The 20,710-nt window shown below is 46.9% G+C and overlaps 1 protein-coding gene across 1 annotated transcript in view; it reads left to right on the top strand.

Annotated features, from left to right (window-relative positions):
* The window catches only part of SFXN5 (sideroflexin 5), a 101,708-nt gene that overhangs the window by 23,254 nt on the left and 57,744 nt on the right, over window positions 1-20,710 (top strand). The window contains exons 4-7 of the mRNA XM_009639032.2: window positions 10,217-10,243; window positions 11,596-11,650; window positions 14,704-14,729; window positions 18,870-18,923. Coding sequence (XP_009637327.2) covers window positions 10,217-10,243; window positions 11,596-11,650; window positions 14,704-14,729; window positions 18,870-18,923 — 162 coding nt within the window. The remainder of the gene's footprint in view (window positions 1-10,216; window positions 10,244-11,595; window positions 11,651-14,703; window positions 14,730-18,869; window positions 18,924-20,710) is intronic.

The raw sequence follows: 20,710 nt of genomic DNA, 5'->3' as shown, positions 1-20,710 counted from the left end.
TGGCAGGGGTAGGGGAACGGTTGGGCTTGATGAGCTTAAAGGGCTTTGCCAACCTAAATGATTCTCTGATTCTATGAACTACACGGCTGGCCTGCCCAGCAAAACGTGTCCTTTCTGTTGTGTGCTGAATCATTTTTTGAAATTGGGGGAGAAAATGCTGCTAGGTGATCAGCCTCGGCTGCTGCTGCTCAATATTTGGGACGCTATTAGGCTGACGAGCAAGTGATGCTCAGCGCCCCGATTTGCCCCATTTGTAGATCCGTACCACTCCGTCCTAAAAACTTCATCTCTAAGCAAGAAGTCGAACGCAGCCGCGGAAAGACGGCGATGAAGGTTCATGGTCCTCTTCTACCTCCCCTCTGTCCCTTCGGTCCTGAGCTCAGCCTGGCACCCCGGCTTCTCCCTATGGTCCTGCCAGCAGAGAGAGGTAAAGAGCCACAAAATAGAAGTGTCTGAGGGTGCTTTGAGTGCCTTGAGCAAGGACTTGCAAGAGCGAACGATGCTTTTTCTGTGCAAGGTTTTTAAATTTTTTTTTTTTTTTTTAATACCCGCCTGGGGCCAACAAGAGGTTTAAAAACCTGTAGAATTTACTAAATGCAACCCTTGTACGTCTTGCAAGCCGCTAGCTTTACGGAGGTGGCTCTGCCCTTAAATACGCACCCCCAATAACGACGGTCCCTATTAAATTTGTCATTCCCTGAACTTTACATGTGAACTGGTACAAATTTGTTCCGTGCCCAGAATATTGCAAGGCAAAGCGCGATGCCATGGCAGCATGAGCTGATCTAAGTCAGCACTGCCATGTCTCTGCCTCCTCTCCTCCCGGCCATGTGTTCCCACCTCCTTGCTGGCTTGCACTGGCACAGCTGGTTCAGAGAGCTGATCTTAATAAAAACTAAAGCTCCCTTCCCCCACTCCCAAAATGCTTCATTTTTTTTGACTCGAGCAGCTCCTTACATTTTTTTTTTTGCGCTCCATGTACAACCTAGGGGATGGAGCGCCTGCCGAAGACGGGGAGGGATGGTGGGGCTGTGGTACCATAAACCAGGTTGAGCTGCTGCAGATAAGTCTGTGATGGAGGTGGGAAATTAATCCGGGTTTTGTAAGGCCAAGACTAAACATCTTGAGCTGTGGCTCTTTTGCTGACTCCGAGACACCAGGGCTTTAGCTTTTTGATCCATCTGGATCTTCCTCTTTGTCTGCTGTAGGATCGTAGGCTAATTCAGGCTGGAGGGGACCTCAGGAGGTCATCTAGTCCAACATAAGTCCCTAGATTTACTGCTGGAAATCTGTCTGTCCGTTTGACTGTGTGCATACTTACACGTGTGGGTTAAGATGCATGAAAATGTATTTGTTAGAAAACAAGATAGCAGCGAGACAGCTCTATTACCCGCCTTCGTACCCGTAGAAACTCCACCCTGAAAGCTTCAACCCTTCAGCGTAAGGGGGTGGTTGAGGGGGGAAATAAGAAAAATTAAAAATAAACCCAAACTGAATGATCTGTGGTGAGAGGAAAAATGCAGCTTTTTGAGATTGTCCCTTGGAGACAGACACTTGCTATTCTCCAGCCAGCCCCTTCCTGCGAGCGTTGGCGGAGCATGAACCGTGGCGTGTCAGTTGTGACTTCTCACTCTTCAGCCTTTCCAAATGCAGTTTTGGCAACTTGCTGTTTTGAAACTGTTTCATTTCTTCCCCATTAGTATCAGTGAAGTGAAAAGAGGCTCACCAGCTTAATGGGCATGTATTTATTACTGTGTTCCTCCTTCAATCATGTTAGCAGCGGGAAGAGCCGCTCATGCTGTCCCAGGCACAGCAGAGGACAATGGATCTATCAGAGTCTAAACAGCATCCCTTTTGGGGAATAATAGCTTTTCCTAACAGTGTTGATGAAGAGCGAAGAGGTCCATTTGCAGTAAACTGTACTTTTTTTTTTTTGTATTTTCCCCCTGGTCTCTGGCAGGGTACGATAAACCGCAGATCTATGGGTTGTCCTGCTGCTTCCTTTTCTTCGCGAAGAAGTAGCCCGCTTGCCGCTCCAAGGGCTGAACTTGGACCTTCTCCCTTCTGCGATCTCAATATTCTTTGTGGTGCTAAGATGGTCCAAGATAGGTCAAACATTTTAGGCAGCGTTTCCAGGCTGTCAGAGGAGCTGGGGAGCTTGGGCAGAAGCGTTGTAGGTTAATGCCCCTTAAAGAAACTGCGCTAAATACTGCTGTTGATGCTCTAACACCATTACAAACCGTCTTGGCTTCACCTCATCATTTGGGGATTAAGAGAGGTTATCGAAAGTTGCATCTAGATTACAAATCAAATTAGATTTGCAAGCCCTGGGTGGCTAAAATAAGCTGGAACAAATCTGATCTTGAGCAACCTAGTTGGATTAGCAAGCCTGGTTTCCAAAAGCTGTACTTTAAAGCTTGCAATGGCATCTAAGTCCTTCTGCAGCCCTGGTGCAAGTAATGGCTTGCTGTGGGTGCTTCTTACTCTGCTTAAGTCTTCCCAGTAGAAGGCTGTGAGGATTAATTAGTTAATGTTTATTGAGTGCTGCGAAGCTGCAAAGTGTTATTTAAGTGCTATCTTTTTTTATCAGTCGGGACTTGGTTCTGTTTCCACCTACACTTGGTTTTGTATCTGTGCAAATCCGTGTGTCGCGCTGCAATTGCTCGTGGTCCCCAGCCCGGTTCCCAAGGCCGAGGCGCTTGCCTTGCCATGCTGCGGTGCAGGCAGGTAGCTCAGCCAACGCTCTGCAACGTGTGCATTTGTTCGAAGGCTTTATGGTCCTGCAGACGGACAACAGCTCCTCGCACTACGACTCAACGATGCTTGAGGACAGGGAAGGAGTTTTCCATCGGCGTCCAAGAAGAGCTTCTGGTGCCTCTTCTGCTGACTTATTTCAGTGCCAGGTACAGGGCAGAAAACATAGAGATGCCCTGTGGGATTTATGCCATACATTGAGTCATCTGAGCTTTATCTCCTCAGAGCTAAAACCTTTTTAACGTAAAGATTATTCGGAGCAGGGTTGTAAAAAGCTCCATTGGTGAGATTTCCTGCTGGCTCCATTGGTGAGATATCCTGCTGAGGAGCAAGTGCAGGCAGTGGTTTATGTTACCTTGTTTTCCGTGGTTATTAGTAAAGCCAGACGTCAGATTCCATATATATTAGGGGGTAAGGTTAGGCACATCAGCCAGGTTTGCAGATATTCAGGTGACATTAAACGTGGGACCAAAAGGTCTGGGATTCCACCATTGTAACTCTATAAATCTTGCTAAAAGCATTCGGCCCTAACGGAATGCTTTGGCTGGAGCTTGTGGTGTGCGTTTGCCTCTAGGTTAAACATCACTTTGCAAGAAGTGGGATTTTGGGACTGAAGCTGGAGGGAAGTGGGAGAAAGCCATGCTATACAAAACAGATGTGGGCAGGCTGGAGGGGGTCCAGAGCAGGGCCACCAAGGTGATCCAAGGGCTGGGAAGCCTCTCTCAGTCGTATGGGGATGGGCTGAGAGAGCTGGGTTTGTTCAGCCTTGAGCAGAGGAGGCTCAGAAGGGATCTCATCACCACGTACCAGCACTTAAGGGAGGGCTACAGGGAAGATGGAGACTCCCTTTTCACAAGGAGTCCCATGGAGAGGACAAGGGGGAATGGACACAAGTTGCTGTTGGAGAGATTCCGATTGGACACGAGAGGGAAATTTTTCACCATCAGAACAGCCAACCATTGGAATAATCTCCCCTGGGGAGGGGTTGACTCTATCACATTGGACACCTTCAAGCCTCAGCTGGACAGGGTGCTGGGCCATCTTGTCTAGACTGTGCTCTTGCCTAGAAAGGTTGGGCCAGATGTTCCTTCAGGTCCCTTCCAACCTAGAATTCTATGTTTCTATGAAAGCATGAGTGATCGCACTCCTGAGGATGAAAGTATGGGTGGAGAGCGAAGCAGAACGTGTCGTAGCTCTGTCGGGCTGCACCAGACTGCCTTGCGTTTGGCACTGGTGTTCCGTTTTAGTGAAATACTAAAAACTGGTGGATACTTATTGCTTTTCATGTTATGTACCGAGAGGTTCTGGGGATGTTGCCTAGGGTGGACTGACCACCAGAAAGGTCTTTAACAACTAGGAAGGCAGTAGGGCAAAAAGCGGTGCTGTAAGAGGATGATATGTTGGAGAGTGCAATGGAGTGGGCACTTGGGAGATCTTCATCCATAACCGTGTAAAGTTAAAAACCAACAAAACCTCTCAGAAGCATGGTGAAATACAAGTGAAATAATGACGATGAGAAGCACCTGCTGTCTAGGATGGACCTTCTGTTTCAGCAAGTGGGGCCTCAGCAGCGAGGCCATGGACAGATGTTCTTCCCTAGCTGCACTGGCTACAGACACGGCTTTCTTGCCAAAAGGGCTGCGAGGAGCAGTTTCAAATGGAGATGTCCCACAGTACTGCTGGCAAAGGGGATCATGTGAGTTTTCCAGTGTGTTTAACCTAGTAATGAAGATTAATGTGAGCTAACCCTGCTGACAGGGTGTGGGTGATGCTGCTGAGTGCTCCTGGTTCAAGCTGGTGGGAAGGACCAGATCTGCTCAGCTAGATTTGGGAGATCTGTTTGGAAAAGGTGTAGTGCTTAAGTTTGGGATCCCTAAATGTTCTAGCATAAAATCTTTCTTTAACTTTCATCAAACTGCCTTTGGAGGTTCAGGTTGGACATTAGGAAATATTCCTTCCCCAAAAGGGCTGTCAGGCACTGGAAGGGGCTGCCCAGGGAAGGGCTCGAGTCCCCAGCCCTGGGTGGATTTAACAGCCAGGCAGACGAGGTGCTTAGGGACAAGGTTTAGTGGTGGGATGGCAGGGGTAGGGGAATGGTTGGGCTTGATGAACTTAAAGGTCTTTTCCAACCTAAATGATTCTATGCTTCGATGATTCTATATCTTTGCAAGCCATGCTGAAGTCGGTACAAGCTGCAGGTGCTTGATGCTTCAGGATGTTTTTACATCTTGAGCCAAACCCAATTTGAGCAAGAGCTAACCATGTAGGTCCCATCTTAAAGTCAACAGAGAGAAGCAAGCACTGCTGGAGTGCAGGTTGTCCAGCCTGTACTGGTCAGCCTGTTTTCTGCCCGCTGATATAAAGGAGATCCAGAGAATTTGCTGCTGTAGGTGTTTATTATGTCGCAGACGTCTGGTGATGAGTCCCACCTCCGGTGTCTTACTCTGGCCATTTGACTGCCCCTTAAGGGTCCTAGAATGAAGTTAAAACTTGTTCAGAGTCATCATTATCGCTTGACGCTAATGCAACGCTCGATCCCTGGTGCTGGTCTGAAGTGTTCCTCAGTGCATTTTCCAAGCACAGTAAGTTACACCTTTTGAGCAAGGTTTGCTCCCCAACCCCGTTTTTTCCTCTGGTTTTGTATCATTTAAGCAACTGGGATTATTGGAAGGTGCATCTGGTTTTGGAGGCCGTCCCCTCTGAATGGCCATGCACATGAAAGCAGCTTGCTTTTCTTCCTCAGAACAAGCTTTGCTGCATCACACGTTCCGCTCCCGACACCCAATATTTGGAATGCAGTGTGGGACAGGTAATCTGAGCTTTGCTTTAATAAACCTTGCAAATCCCAGAGTGTGAAACTACTGGCAGTTTCCGATGGGGTGCAAACTCCAGGCTGTTACCTTATTAAAATGAAGATTTCGTGGGTGCAGGTGAGGTCTTGTGAAAGGGTGAGAACCTACTTGATGGAGTGGGAAGGGGATGAGCAGATTTTGAGGTGGAACTCTGCCTCCACTTGACTAGACAAATGAAATAAATTAACTAAAAAGACTCATTTGTCTGAGGATTTCCTCTTTGACCTTGTCTTTACTCGGGGAATTTTGCAAACCGCTGTGAGTGCTGATGGTGCAAAGTCTGACATGGGTAGACCACTTAGTCTTTGCAGAACTTAAGCTGCTGTGTTTTCTCTTGCACGTAGGGCTCATCTACCACATGACTCCTCATTAGCTCTTTGAAAATAACGGTGCCTTGTCATTAGGCATGTCTAATGCGCGGTTAATCAGTAAGGGCTTTTCTCCATAGAGTTATTCCTGACGTGGCATATCCAGAGCATGCACCCGTGGCTTTATGATCATTTCAATGCCTACTACTGTATTGTGCAAGGGACTCGGATCCTGTTGGCACGTACCATGGAGGGAGGGAAGCGTTAGAGCATCTGTTACAGATTCCCGACATCAAATCTGCCTTCGTGTCTTCACTGACTGTAGGGAGGTGGTTGCTGGCAATGCAAGGGAGTAGGTGGTGTGAATCTGTCAGTGCTTTCCTGACCTTAGACACCTGAGGCCAACTTCAGCGATGTAGTATCATAGAAGAGAATCCTGGAATCATTAATGTTGGAAAAGACCTCCAAGATCATCAAGCCCAACTGTCAACCCAACACCACCATGGCTACTAAACCATGTCCCGAAGTGCCACGTCTACATGTTTTTTGAACATCTCCAGGGATGGGGACTCCACCACCTCTCTGGGCAGCCCGTTGGTGGTCTGGACACTGCCAAATGCACTTGTGTAGGGTGGAGCTGGCCTCTTCTTTTAGCAGCGTTGGAGCTGGCTGTAAACAAGGGCGAACGATTTATAAACGTGGTTTTCTAATCTAGATGAAACTTTGTGCAGAGGGGAGAGGGGGAAATATCCCATCTTTGAATCCAGGACCATGAAATCTTACTGTATTTAATAGGAGGGAAGTTAATATCTTAGGAATAACTGTTTGGGCTGGGTATATTCTTTAAATAAATACTTTTTTTTTTTTTTTGAAAGCTATCTCTAAGCTGCGATTCTGCTGCTAAATAAGGAATGCTAATGAATGTCCCGTCAACCAAAGGTCATATCTATTCCCCGAGAGTTATTCCAGTCGCTGGCTCCTTACCACAGCTTTGGTTCTCTTTAGTTCATGGCAGTCTTTGATACCCTTCCTTAAGCGGCATAAACATGTAATTTTTCTGTATAACCGAGTGCAGTTCCTGAATGCAGGGTTGTAAAGCTGTCTGCTGTAGGTGGTGAGCGAAGTGGTGAGTATCTCTTCCTCAAAAAATTGTAGAGAAAACCAGAATCCTGGGAAGGATGGGTGGAAATCTCATCCATGAGTCCAGTGTCCTGAAATGCTGGTGCTGGGAGCACTTGCGAATGGTCCTGGAGCTGATTCCTCCATGACCATGAAGGACATATCCGTGAAGCAGAGTCTGATCTGTCCTGGTGGAAGGTTGCAGTGGCCAAAGGCTGAGGAAACTGGAACGGGTTGCCCAGAGAGGAGGTGGAGGCCCCATCCCTGGGAACATTCAAGACCAGGTTGGATGGGGCTCTGAGCAACCTGATCTGGTTAAAGGTGTCCCTGCTCCCTACAGGGGGGTTGGGCTGGGTGACCTCTAGGGGTCCCTTCCAACCCAAAACATTCTATGATTCTATGAAACTTGTCCATCACTGCTGGTGTAGGTTGCTGGGCAGATAGCGGAATATGCTAATGGTGCTCCAAAGCTCCTGCCCCCTTGTCCTCTGAGCTTCTTGGGTGTAAACCCATGTATGAGCAGGTTTGGTTCTTGCACCCAAATCTGAATGGTGGCAAAACCCCTCTGTAGCTCTGAGGCAGGAATATACAGCAAAGCTGATGTAGAGGAAGATCATCTATTACAGGAGACCCACCCAGCATAGGCTGACTATATTTAGAGATCGTGGACCTAAATCTAACATAAATTGAGCACGAATCTGGAGTCGTTCCACGTGCTCCAGTGAAGATGCTTTGGATTCACGCTAGTGTAAATGAGATCAAAATCTGGCTGCTTCTTGAAGATGGCCGGAGAGTGCGTGAATGAAATCCCCAGCAAAAATAGAGACTGGCTCTCAGAAACGAGCCCCCCAGCTGGCGAGACTCGTCAGAGCACTGGAGCTATTGAAAAACGCTGCAGACAGAAAATGAATTAGAGGATAAAAAAGTGAAAATGAGCTGGCAGAATCTTTAGGTGACTCATCAGGTGCATCTTGTAAAGTCTCTTTCTGAGAAGTAATGAAATCGCATGTTCTAACAATATTTGCACTGCAGCAGGAAAATGCATAAATATTGGGATCAATTAATGAAATTATCTAATTTGACCAAAAAAGCCCTAGCGCTGGCTCAGAAACCATCCCTCTTCCTTTTTGCTAGTCTTGGTGCTTGCAGTTGGAGAGGAAAATCCTGTGGTTTTGTTTCACATCACAGATAGGCAGGACCTGGGTAGCCACAGGGCTACTGGGATGCTTTGGGCAGTCATCTGCAGCTCGAGGACTTCCACTTTCACCCCATGGAAGTTCTCGAGCTGGTGGGCAGGCAGGTGCAGAAAAGCCCTGGCAGCTGTCTGGGCATGCAGCCTCCCACCCTTTGGATTTTAGGATTGGTGAGGGTATACACACCTTGTCTCTGCCAACCCCAAAGATTCTCTTTGTGTCCCTCGACCTCCGTTTTTCAACTGTAAAATGGGGAGAGATGATTTTCCTTAAAAAGGGAAGCTTCCCTCAGGAAAGAGCCCTGTGGATATGTGCATCAGCCTGTGACATTTAGATAGTCCAGTAACTCGTCGCACGCGGTGGGGTTCATCACGGAGCTTCAATTCTGGAGCGAGAGCTGCATTTGGAGTGAAATACTGGGATTGCTGGTATTGATGGGTCAATCTATGCTATTTATAACCCAGTAATTACCTTATTCCAACGGTATTTTAATGGATTTGTATTTGGGGAAGACACTAAACCTCGTGTGAAGAAGAACGGCAGAAAGGGGCTTAATTTATACCATAATAATGATGAAATCTAAGCGTGAACGCCTGTGTTGCAGAACGCACACACGGTGCTTGGGTGGGTATTCTGGTGGGTAATCATGAGCTCTCCAAGCAAAAAGAGCTATCGCCGGCTTCGGATTTATCAACAGCAAGAGCAGAACTCATCAGGTTAGCCTACCCTTGGATTGGCACCGCTACAACTGTTGTTGGAATAATTTGTCTGGTTTCTGGCGTCCTTGATTCAAGAGGATGTTGACAAATTGGAAAGATATAAAAGAGCCACGAGGGTGGTTAAAAGATTGGCAAACGTGCCTTGCCAACGAAACAGCCAGTCTCCTGGCTCGGAGGAATTTTATATTTTCTTTTTTTCTTTAAGTGCAGGTTAAAGGGTGGCTTTAGCAGCTCCGAGTACCTGTGTGAAGAACAAAAATAGACGGCACCGGCGGCAGTCAGACAGAGGTGCAACACAAGCCGGTGCCTGGAAGTTGAAGCCAGACTTGAGCTGAGCAGAACAGTTCTTAATAGGAAAAGCAATTGATCTGTTGTGGTATTTCACAGGAGTCCTGGTTCCTCATCCTTCTCTAGAGTTATAGACATCAAAATGGAGTTGTGTTTTTTTTTTTTTTTTTTTTAAGGTTATAATTTGCATTTAGGTGTAATTTTTGGAGGAAAGCCTTCTGGCTTTATTAAGCGGGGGGCAAACCATGGGTTTATGTATACGCCAGCGCATCTCTTGACGTTGTGCACCTACTCGTTAGCTCTATCTGCACCTCACGCACGATGTTTCTTCCTCGGTGCTCGTAGAGGTCCACTGTCTCAGCCAGATTTGAGGTGTTTTGATGCTGCCGAGTTACAGTCAGTAAATAACAGTCGGCACTCGTGAGAGTTTTAACCGAGATTTTTTTCCTCTTCGCGAGCATTTGTCGGCGCGTTTCCCTTGTGAAGAAATGAAAACTAGCGGTGGTTTATTCTGAATCCAGGTTTCATTTGAAGAGATGCTTCTCGCGTTTCCCTGCAGGGCTCGCTCCACCTTTGTTCCCCAGCAAGGCTCCATTTCCGCAGGAAGCTCGCCCAAGGAGAGGCTGTGCTAAATTTACCTTGAGATCTACGCGCGGCAGAGTTGCGGAGATAATTCTCCATTTGTAAAGCTTATCGCCGAGTGGGAGGTCTGGCTGTTGTTGTTCTTTCTTACCGTTCGATATAAGAAAGAATATCTTCTCTGCCTGGCTGGTCATACTGGCCACAGACTGGAAGAGGCTCGGTGTGTGTAAAGGGTCTTTAAATACACCCAGAAAGGGTGCAGAAAATGCATCTGTTCTAAAGCAGCCCCTCGCGTTCGTTTACTACAGCAGCTATAAAATGAGTACTTGGGGTTTGGTATAAAACTACACTGCTCGTTTTTTTTTTTTTTTTAAATGTGATCTTCTCTTTTATTTTTCTAGCTGTGGGGAGCTCAAAAAATAAAGCAGGTAATACGCTTTTTTTTTTAAATATTTCATGGTTGTTTTCAATTATTGCTGCTTTTTTTCCCTTTCCGCTAAGCGATGCTGTCCTCTTCTCCATTATTGGCTTTGCCAGTTGCTGTTTTGTCTTGCCGCAGAAATGTAAATGCAGAGAACACTGTTGCCACCAAAGAGTCTGATTTTTTTTTTTTTTTTTTTTTTTTTGTATTTATATATTTTGATGTCTTCATTTTCTCCTTCCTGTCTAGTCAAGAGATTTCTTGTCTCCAGTCTTTTGAAAATAGTTTGACAGTTCTTTGGTAAGGCTTGTAGCTGTGTCGTACCTTCCTCTTCTGCAGTCCCAGATCACTGATTTTTCATCCCCAGCCAGTTAATGCCAGCGCGACCACCTGGGCTCATAGTAAAATTGGGTAAAAAGGGGCCAGATGAGCTTTGTTGTCTCTTTATCAGTCTAACAGGTTTAGGATTTCTGTGCAGGTTGGGTTGTCCATGGCCGCCAGCGTTGGCTGAGAAGCTCTGGATACACGTAAAGGTTGAATTACCTGGCATATCCAAATCCCATGGCACTGGAGGGGATTTTATTTGGGGTGACCCTTGTGGTGACAGCCAGAGTGACCCATACCTGCACGTTTTTATCCCAACTCAGCCGGATCCTGAAGCAGCATTCAGGCTCCCTACAGCGTGCCGTGCGGGCATACCTGCAGGCGGGGAAGATGTTCCCCGGAATGAATCCATCCGCCGAGGCTGAGCCACACACGTCCTTCAGAAGGTCTCCTGTGACGTCCTTCCAAAGGTCTCCTGTGACCCCTTCACTTCACGAGTAGCATGAAGTGATTTACGCCCTTGTTCCCTCTCGAGCAGGCGGTCCTGCCCTCCCCATCCTTCTGCCACCACGAGGGCTTTTCCCTACTTTTGTAGGGCAGAGTTTCAGCCAGGACATTAAACTGCACCTCAGTGGAGATCCTGAAAACAGGCAAGGACAGAAAATAGGTTTCCCTTTTCCCCTCCTAAATCTGCTTTGCTCCCCCTCAGGGTTAAGGTTGGCCCTTGGGGCCACTATAGTACCAAGAAAGAGCCGCTTCCTATGTTTCAGGTTAAATTATTTACTTCTAAATTATTAACATATGCTAAATCATTGAAGGAGAGGGGAAAGCAGTGGCAGGAGGAGGTTTTGTGGAGGCTGCTGAGCAATATCAGCCTTTGGTCGGGGCTGCAGAAGCAAGGAGGGTGCTGAGACGCAGTGGTCCCCTGGTCCCCCCCGGTGGAGGTGCTATCTGTGGAGGTTGGGCGCTGGCTTCGCTGCACTTTGCCAACTGCTGCTGTGCCTTCACCGTGTCCTTTTGCTGACTCTTTTACAGGCCATCATCCATCCCGATACGAATGAGACCATCTTCATGCCTTTCCGAATGTCAGGTATAGTATGTCCCGGTCAGACAATCATTAATTTTCCTGGGAATTTGTACAAAATGTTGTGATGTTGTTTTTTTCCCTCCGGTTTTTGAATTGCATCCTGACAACATTTAGATCAAGATCAGAAAGTAATTCAAATGCCTAAATCCCTCTGCAGTCGGGGAGAGTTAGGATCCTAAATGCCTATGTGGAATCCAGTGCTTAATATTTTCCTTTCCTTCAGATGTTTTAACGTGGACTCAAGCTAATGCCTTTTCTGGCATTTTTGAGGTATCCATCACTATAATTGGCATTTTAATTTAGCAAACAGGGAAGCTTGATGGTTCAGCTTAGGGTTTTACTCTCCAGGAGAGAATGGGCTGAGCCCCGTTTTCCCATGTGCGGTGGTACCCAATAGCCCTGGCACTGGGAGCCCAGAGAAGATCAGCTAGTCCATGGCTTAACCAGGCTGCTTAATTATTAAATTGTCATTTTGGGAATTTGCCTTCCCATTTTGGGGTGTCCCTCTGCCATGCACAGGTCCACAGCTACCTCTGCGGTGGGTTGAATAGCAGCTCTCTTGAGGATCCAAGTGCAGCCTTGGTCCTTTCCCAAAGAACCTATTAAAATCCATAAGACCTTTTCCATATTTTTAGGGGGGAGCATCTTCACCTGAATAGTGGGCACAGGGGAAAAATAACAGCCTTGGTGGGTTTTGTTCTCCAGATCTTTGAAGAAGGGTGATGTTGAGGGTGAAGTGGAGGGAAAAAAAACCAGGACCCACTGCTTTCCTGCCTTGTTCTGTATTTTTTTTTAGATTTTTCTTCCTCTCGGGTCCTTGCCCTTTCCGACTGTAAATTGGATCCATGAGGCTTAATGCAGTAATATTGGTAAAATGCTCTGAGACCTTCTAGTGGAAGTCATAGAGATGAATTATAATTAGCACAAAAATTGGCAGACTTAGCAGGGGAAAAATGTGAAGCACTTGATTTTTGTGGCGCTTGATAAGATTTGGGGTAAAGGCTGATCTCTAATACAGAGAGCTTTAACTTACACCTATGATTAAAATAGTCCCTCGCTCCTCCATGATGCAAACGTAATTTCTTCAGCTTATACCCTGCTCCTTTTTCTACTGACCTGGAAATAAATAAGCTCTCCTGGTATAAAGTCACTAGCGGAGAGGTTGAGAAAGCAGATGGGGAAAGAGGGAGGTCCCACCTATGGTGGTGTGGTCCTGCTCCTTACCTGGCACGGCTCTGCAGCTTCTTAGATGGCTTCACCAATGTCTTCAGCGTGCTAGCCTGGTGGGACCAGGCGCAACCAGAGGGGAAGGGGCGCAGAAAGCTGGAGAGTTTTCTCCTGGGTTAGCGAGGGTAGGTTGTGGGAGGGTCTGATGAGCAACAGAGCTGGCACGAGGGAGGGAACAGATTGCATGACTGAGCCTGGGAAGGGGGGCAGGATCTCCCCCTTTCCGTGGCAGCAAGCCACTAGGTCAGCTCAGATAGCGCCACTGCGGCATCATCCAGCTCCTCCGGGTCTGGACTGAGCAGCTCCTGGTCTGAGCTGTCATCCCTTCACTTCTACTGCTTTCAGTTTTTGCTGGCTGCCTAGCCCAGCTCAACAACATGATGCCCTCTGAAGTGCTCATGCCCCATACTGGCACAGACTGGGTTTACTGGAGTAAGCTTTAGGGTCTAGACGTTATATGTTTCAAGGAAACTCTTAGACTGCAACCCAAGGAAAGCAAACAGAGGATGGGAAGGAGATTGGGCAAAATAACAGCCTTGGTGGGTTTTGTTCTCCAGATCTTTGAAGAAGGGTGATGTTGAGGGTGAAGTGGAGGGAAAAAAAACCAGGACCCACTGCTTTCCTGCCTTGTTCTGTATTATTTTTTTAGATTTTTCTTCCTCTCGGGTCCTTGCCCTTTCCGACTGTAAATTGGATCCATGAGGCTTAATGCAGTAATATTGGTAAAATGCTCTGAGACCTTCTAGTGGAAGTCATAGAGATGAATTATAATTAGCACAAAAATTGGCAGACTTAGCAGGGGAAAAATGTGAAGCACTTGATTTTTGTGGCGCTTGATAAGATTTGGGGTAAAGGCTGATCTCTAATACAGAGAGCTTTAACTTACACCTATGATTAAAATAGTCCCTCGCTCCTCCATGATGCAAACGTAATTTCTTCAGCTTATACCCTGCTCCTTTTTCTACTGACCTGGAAATAAATAAACTCTCCTGGTATAAAGTCACTAGCGGAGAGGTTGAGAAAGCAGATGGGGAAAGAGGGAGGTCCCACCTATGGTGGCGTGGTCCTGCTCCTTACCTGGCACGGCTCTGCAGCTTCTTAGATGGCTTCACCAATGTCTTCAGCGTGCTAGCCTGGTGGGACCAGGCGCAACCGGAGGGGAAGGGGCGCAGAAAGCTGGAGAGTTTTCTCCTGGGTTAGCGAGGGTAGGTTGTGGGAGGGTCTGATGAGCAACAGAGCTGGCACGAGGGAGGGAACAGATTGCATGACTGAGCCTGGGAAGGGGGGCAGGATCTCCCCCTTTCCGTGGCAGCAAGCCACTAGGTCAGCTCAGATAGCGCCACTGCGGCATCATCCAGCTCCTCCGGGTCTGGACTGAGCAGCTCCTGGTCTGAGCTGTCATCCCTTCACTTCTACTGCTTTCAGTTTTTGCTGGCTGCCTAGCCCAGCTCAACAACATGATGCCCTCTGAAGTGCTCATGCCCCATACTGGCACAGACTGGGTTTACTGGAGTAAGCTTTAGGGTCTAGACGTTATATGTTTCAAGGAAACTCTTAGACTGCAACCCAAGGAAAGCAAACAGAGGATGGGAAGGAGATTGGGCAAAAAATCAGGAGGCTGCTCCAGCTGATGCTTGGAGCATCAGGTGTAGGTCTACAGATGTCCCCGTGGTGGTACGGAGCTGGTGGAGGTGAGTGCAGCCCGTCACGCCAGGCATGGCTTCTACCCTAACCTGGCAGATGTCTTAGATGTGATTTTATTTTTTTTTCCATCCCAAAACAGCGTATTAAAATGCATGCATCTCTTTTTTTTTTTCTTTTTTTAATAGGTTACATTCCCTTTGGAACGCCCATCGTAAGTATTTTAACATCTCTCCCCGCTTTGTTTGCGAGTACCAAGAAGCGCATTTTTTAGCAGTCGCAGGCAGTTCTCCAAATTCCACCTTACCTCCTCGCCACACGTTCGCGCAGGGTTCCCACCTTCCCCATCGCACGTTCGCAAGGGCTCCGTCGTGTAAAACCTGCCCTACAGACGTTGTGCTCAGGGTCAGTTACCTATTTACCGTCCTTCGCCCAGCCCCCTGCCGCGTCTTCAACTTCATCTTTCCCTTCTGGAAAGGGAAGACCAAGATGAGCTCATTGCCTGCAAAATGCAACTTCTGCAACTCTCAGATTTCATCTCCGGACACTTTTTTTTTTTTTTTTTTCCCCCCCATTTGCATGTTTTACAAGTTGCTTCCCAAACGTGACGAACTACAGCACGGCGAGGCCCGTGTCGTGCGCTCTCGTCTCGATTAATTAAAGCGGCGAGTGCTTTCCGTGGGGCTATTGCTAAGGGCTTTTTTAGTTTGTGGTTGTGATTGTGAAATTTGTAAGCGTTTGGGTGCTCTCGATAGCGAAAGCCAGACGGGATATAATCCTGCCTGTCTTCCTCATGCTGAAACCTCAGCTCGTCTTTGGGAACAGCCACGGTTAATTAACCCCATTTTATGAATGGGGAAACTGAGGCATGCGGTTTTGCCCCACATCACCCAAAGTTGGTGCCAGAAGGTAGCTGGCCTTCCTAGCCACCAGTTCTTGGCTCAGCTTATTAGATCACGCGTGTTAAAATGGTGGAGGGAGCAAAATCTGCTGAATTCAGTCTTCCCAAACCTGGTGGTCCGTGGCATAGTGCTCACTCAAAGGTAAGGATCCGTTCCCAAACGGCGATAGTGGGGTCGCTAGCGCCTAAAGGCAGAAATCATCGTGGCTGTTACTATTTGTTGTCGTGCGTGAGGGTTTGGTGGTAACTTTGTATGGGGCATTTTAAAAGAAAAGGTTAAACAAAAATGAGTTAACGATCAAATTGACAATGAAATCGGCCCAAATCCAGAGCTGTCAGAGGAGCCGAGAGCTGTCAGATGAGCCCAATTTCACTAGCTGTAAAGGATAAACTGGATGCTCTTGTCATTTAAAAAAAAAAAAAAAAAAAAAGAAAAAAGAAAAAAAAAAGAAAAAAAACCCCAAACGTTTCAAATGTTAAAATTAAAATGTAACATTTATGCCAATCGATCTGTGAAATTTAGTGACAAAATTGGCAGCCTGCTCTAGCATAAAAACAGTTTGAGTCTTGCATTTCACATAGGGGGATGGGGTTTTTTATATTCTTTCATCATTATCATTATATTCTTTTTTCCTGTCCTATTAAATTGTCTATCTCAACCCATGCCATTGCTGCCCATATATATGATTTTTTTTTTTTTTTCCCCCCACCCCCCTATAGCTAATGCAAAATAATTCAGGATGGTTTAGCTCACTGTGAAAGAGATTAAGGTCTTGCTGAAAATAATCGTTTCTTTCCGGGCCAAAGCGCCTCCCCCCCTGACACAACCAAATCCTGCGGCTGTTTATTCTTTCCCCGAGTCGCCGTTGTTTGCTTTTCGTTTTAGCCTCCGTCCTTTCCACGCTCAGGTTTATGGTCCGACCCCAGAATCGTTTGTGGTGAGAACAGGATGGGCTACACGTAGGTGTAGGGAGAGTTTGTGCTTGCCCACCTTCATTTCAGCCCGGGAGGGGGCAAATCCAGCCCTGCTTTGCTGCAGGGGCGAGACGTGCGAGGCGGCTGCTGGGCTGTAGCCTTCTGCCCTGGGTTTGTGTTTCATCCCAGGGATGAAAGGCTCCAAGGGGGAAGCTTGATCTGCATTTAGGAAATTCAGCCCAAGGCTCGGGCAGCGGGGATGGAGCTGAAGCCGCGCTGCTGTTCCCAGCTGCCACCTTTAAGCACCCAGCCATTTAAAGAGTGGGGGGGTCTTGCTGAGGTTTCCCAGTGCGTAGAGAAGACCTGCGTGTTCATTCGGGGTTGCAGATGACTCTTGCTGGCACATGAGCAGGACTTGGGGCTTGCAAGAGGACAGCTCATAGCGCAAACGTGCCGCGAGGCTGCTCGGAGCCGACAGATGCCCGAGTGGTGGCTTTAGCCCTGGCTTTGGGGCCATGAAGGGCCGTTCACACCTGATAAGGCAATTAAATTTTATAGCTGGTACTTTTCTAGTGTTTAGGAGCAATTTTTTTTTTATTTTTTTTATTTTGTTTTCCTTCTTAGTTATTTTTTCCCCTGCCAGTAATTAAAAGTGAAACTGTACATTTCTTGACAGACTCTTGCACATATGGAGAGTTTGCATTTAAACGTGCCTCTTTCAGTCATACAGATTTTGGGTGCTCTTTTTTATTTATTTATTTTCCTCTTTTTATTTTTCTCGGCCCTCAGCTTCAGCTGACGATGTAAGTAGCTGCCTGCAGTCTTCCCTCTCCTCCGGAGCCTCATTAGCCCGCTGGCTTCAGGGCCGTAAGTCAGGCCTGGGGTGAGGAGGTTCATCGCTTGTTGAATTTGTTTGGCTAAGACTGGCAACGGCGTAATTAATGACAAGATCCGCATATTGAATGGAAGCGGTAAATTAGTGTAACTTGCACAGCTTGGCGCTCGGCCAGCGTACAAAGTAGCTGTAACTTCACGGAAGGCTGTAGGAGGAAAGGAGGAGGAGGAGAAAGGAAAGAAGATGTAAATGAAATCAGGCCTCCCAACCCTATTACCCTTTTGTTTGTTGTTATTTCTCTCTTACGTCCTTAAGCATAGAAGTTGCCTCCTCTTCAACTGATGCTGCTGCAGATGTGCGGAGATGGCTTTAGCTTATCCCTCCTTGCGGCAGGCTCCCCGTGCTCTAACAGGGAAGTTTTCTTTCTTCTCAGCTTCTGTAGGGATAAACTTAAAGCAAATGGTGCAGAAGATGGTCTGAGTGTGGGAAAGAACTCGCAGCCTTCTCACCCAGATGCCTCGAAGGCGTTTTAGTTCACCTGACTGTCCTGAAAAGAAAAGTATTTGAAATTAAAAGGAGTTGTTCAGCCTTTATACTCTTAACAAAGACGCAAGTGTGATTTTGCAACAAGAAGCCCATCTTCTTCAGAAAATATCAGACATTTAAGGTGCAGGACAGGAGAAAAGGACAATGACGTTAGCGAGGTGTCTCATCTTACCTGTTTCTTACCCAAGAACTCATCTCCTGTCCATGTTTGTTGGGTTTATCGTTGAGAGTCCCCTTGCTTTGTATCCCTCTCCTCTTCTTCAACTTCTTATGCTTCAAGAGGAAGGATTGCCATAAAACAAGCTAGGAACGAGTCTGGCAGTGCTGCATTTTGGGTAAGAGATGAGGCCTTCAAAGAATTGCAGAGCGTGTGCCCAAAAGGTATACTGAAACGTCCCAAGGATGATCTCAGGACTCTGTAGGCACCATACATGCATGCAGCCTTGGGTGCCGCGATGGGTGACCTTGACAATGGATGCCTGTGGCATCTCGCGTTTACACAGCAGCTGGCCAGATGTGCTGGGGCAGGCTACCGTAAGGCTCTGGGAGTTGGTGATTGTCAGCCTGAGCTCAGAATTCGAGCGTGAGTTTTTGCAGCTCGGAGTATGACACATCAACAATTCTCTGCTCATAAAACAAAACTCAGGCTCCTAAACAGGAGCACATGTGCTTCCAGGTGGCACTCCTGTCTTCAGATGTTCAAATCGGATTTCTTCCTTGTGCTTGAAAGAGCGAATGTGCTAAATCTGGGTATCAGTGGCCAAAAAAAAAAAACCCCCCCCCCCCCAATAGTAACAACTTTGAACTCTTGCCTTCATGCAATGTTTGTCTTACCTTCCAGTAATACCTGGATTAAAGAATTGATTATATTTTAATGAACTAATCTTTGGTCAGTATCTCCTACCAGACTCTTTTCAAGGTGCGTCGCAAGCAATAATGATAGATGGAAAACTTCCACGGGCAGCTACGTTACCCAGTTTCACCACTGGAAAATTGAGAGACGATAGGCTGAAGGGAAGTTCAATAACTTGAATGAAATAAAGCCATAAATGAAGATAATTTATTCAAGTCATTAGAAATGAGCTTGCTGTTTGCATGCCTAGAAGTGCACTGAGAGCAAACCAATTTGCTAATGAGAAAAATCTCTTCTCTTGCAGGTTGTTGGTCTTCTCTTGCCCAACCAGACACTGGCATCCACTGTGTTTTGGCAGGTAACACTTGTCAGAATGGGTGGAGAATGTGATGGAAAGGAAAACAGGAGCTGACTTGTGTCTAGAGGACAAACTGACTCACATGGCTTTTCTGCGCTGGCCATGCTTTGGTTAAAGAGGAGATGATGCGGCTGGATATAATTAGGGAAAGGTTTGGTAGGTCTGGAAGGGGCTATTGCAAACTATGGGGTCCCCTTTCCAGCACCCAGCTATTTATGCCATTTCAAGGGAGATGCAAAGTAGCCTGGGATCTCAAATTCAGCTTTTTGGACCCATTTTGTGCAGGTGTAAATGATTGCACAGTGTATACTTCCATGAAAATGTAGGCTCTTAAGCTCACACATCTGCTGTTTTGAAGACACCTTGTCAAGGAGTTGGGATCTTCCTTGGTGAATTCCCGTTGGAAGTGCAACGCGTGCGCAAGGCTGGGGGCAGGGGGAGGCCCCGTGCCCAGAAATTTCGGGAATAGCTGTGCATTACAAAGGCAAGGACCTTTGCATTCAATGTGTTTGGGGAAGAAAAGCGTGTGTGTAGGGAGGTGTTGGTGTTATTTCCCATTAAAATTCTGGGAATTAATGAGGGGAGGAAGGACGCGCGTGTGAATGAGTTTTATCCATAGTAAACACCCCACTTCAATATAATTTCAGCACTAACTGAAATGCAAAACCAAGTTACTTTCAGACTTATTTTTAGTTGTGAATGTCTTTTTATTGTCTGCAGTGTAAGTGATGATAGAGAATTATGCGGTTAAGAAATATCAAAGCAGAATGGGATCTGCCTAGTATGTTAGAAAGACTGCAGAACCGAGAATATATTGGTACGTGCCAGTAACTCGTGGCTTGGCGTATTTAGCTAGAAGTTGTGCCATGTGGCTTTACCTGCTGGGAGTGGGATAGTGGCTGGAGGCATCTAGACTCATTCATATTTTTGAAGGCAACTTGCCTCACCTGGTTTTAGACATCTACAGTGGAAAGAGTCGACTTTGGAGAAGTTACTCTTGCATGAGTGAGGAGCGAGCCAGCCCGGATAGCTGGCTTGGGCTGGGTGTCTTGTGAATGGCTTCCATGAGGAGCTCCTATTCCCACCATCATGGCGTAGCTGGGAGAAACTATTGGCTTTAAAAGGATGGATTAATCCTTTTGAAACTGGAAAGAATATTTCAAATGCAGAACCAAAACGAGCCCGCTCAGGGAGGAAGTCGTAGCAGGCGAGTCTGGTGGTCGTAGCCTGTCTGAGCTGCTGCCACTTGACGAGCGGCTCTCAAACTCTTCCCCCCACCATGATGGGCACATGGGTCACCCCTTTCTGAAAATGCAAGGAGGAGAAGTAGCCACCTAGAGAGGCATCACCCAAAAAGCCCAGGAGGGTGGCAGGCGGCCACCTGGGAGGACGATGGAGTTGAGAAACAGGTAGTGGGGATGTCTTCAACCTAGACACGGCTTAAGCTCTAGATTAGGGACAATATCTGAGCAGTATGTCTACATCTCTCTGAAAAGGAGATTTGTCCAGGTAAATAGCACAGGATTTAGGGACGATGCATATTACTGCATTAACCAACGCAAGGAGCTGGCTTGTACATTGAAGCAGTTGTTGCTGATGCCCAACTGTACATGTCTCAGGTTAGCCCTAGCCTGGTCCTGTGGACCTGCTAATATAGATAGGAGCTGTGGGGATTAAAAAAAATCCCACATCTGGAAAACTGAGGCAGATTTCCAGCACATACTGGCAAGCTGCCTCTGTAATTTCTTAATTATTATTTAAAGAAAACAAAAAAGCAAGGTTTGCTA

This window comes from Egretta garzetta, unplaced genomic scaffold (genome assembly GCF_000687185.1).
Source record: "Egretta garzetta isolate BGI_Z169 unplaced genomic scaffold, ASM68718v1 scaffold505, whole genome shotgun sequence".
Lineage (NCBI taxonomy): Eukaryota > Metazoa > Chordata > Aves > Pelecaniformes > Ardeidae > Egretta > Egretta garzetta.
Note: the sequence above shows the minus strand (reverse complement) of the source record. Positions and strands in the feature narration are given on the sequence as shown.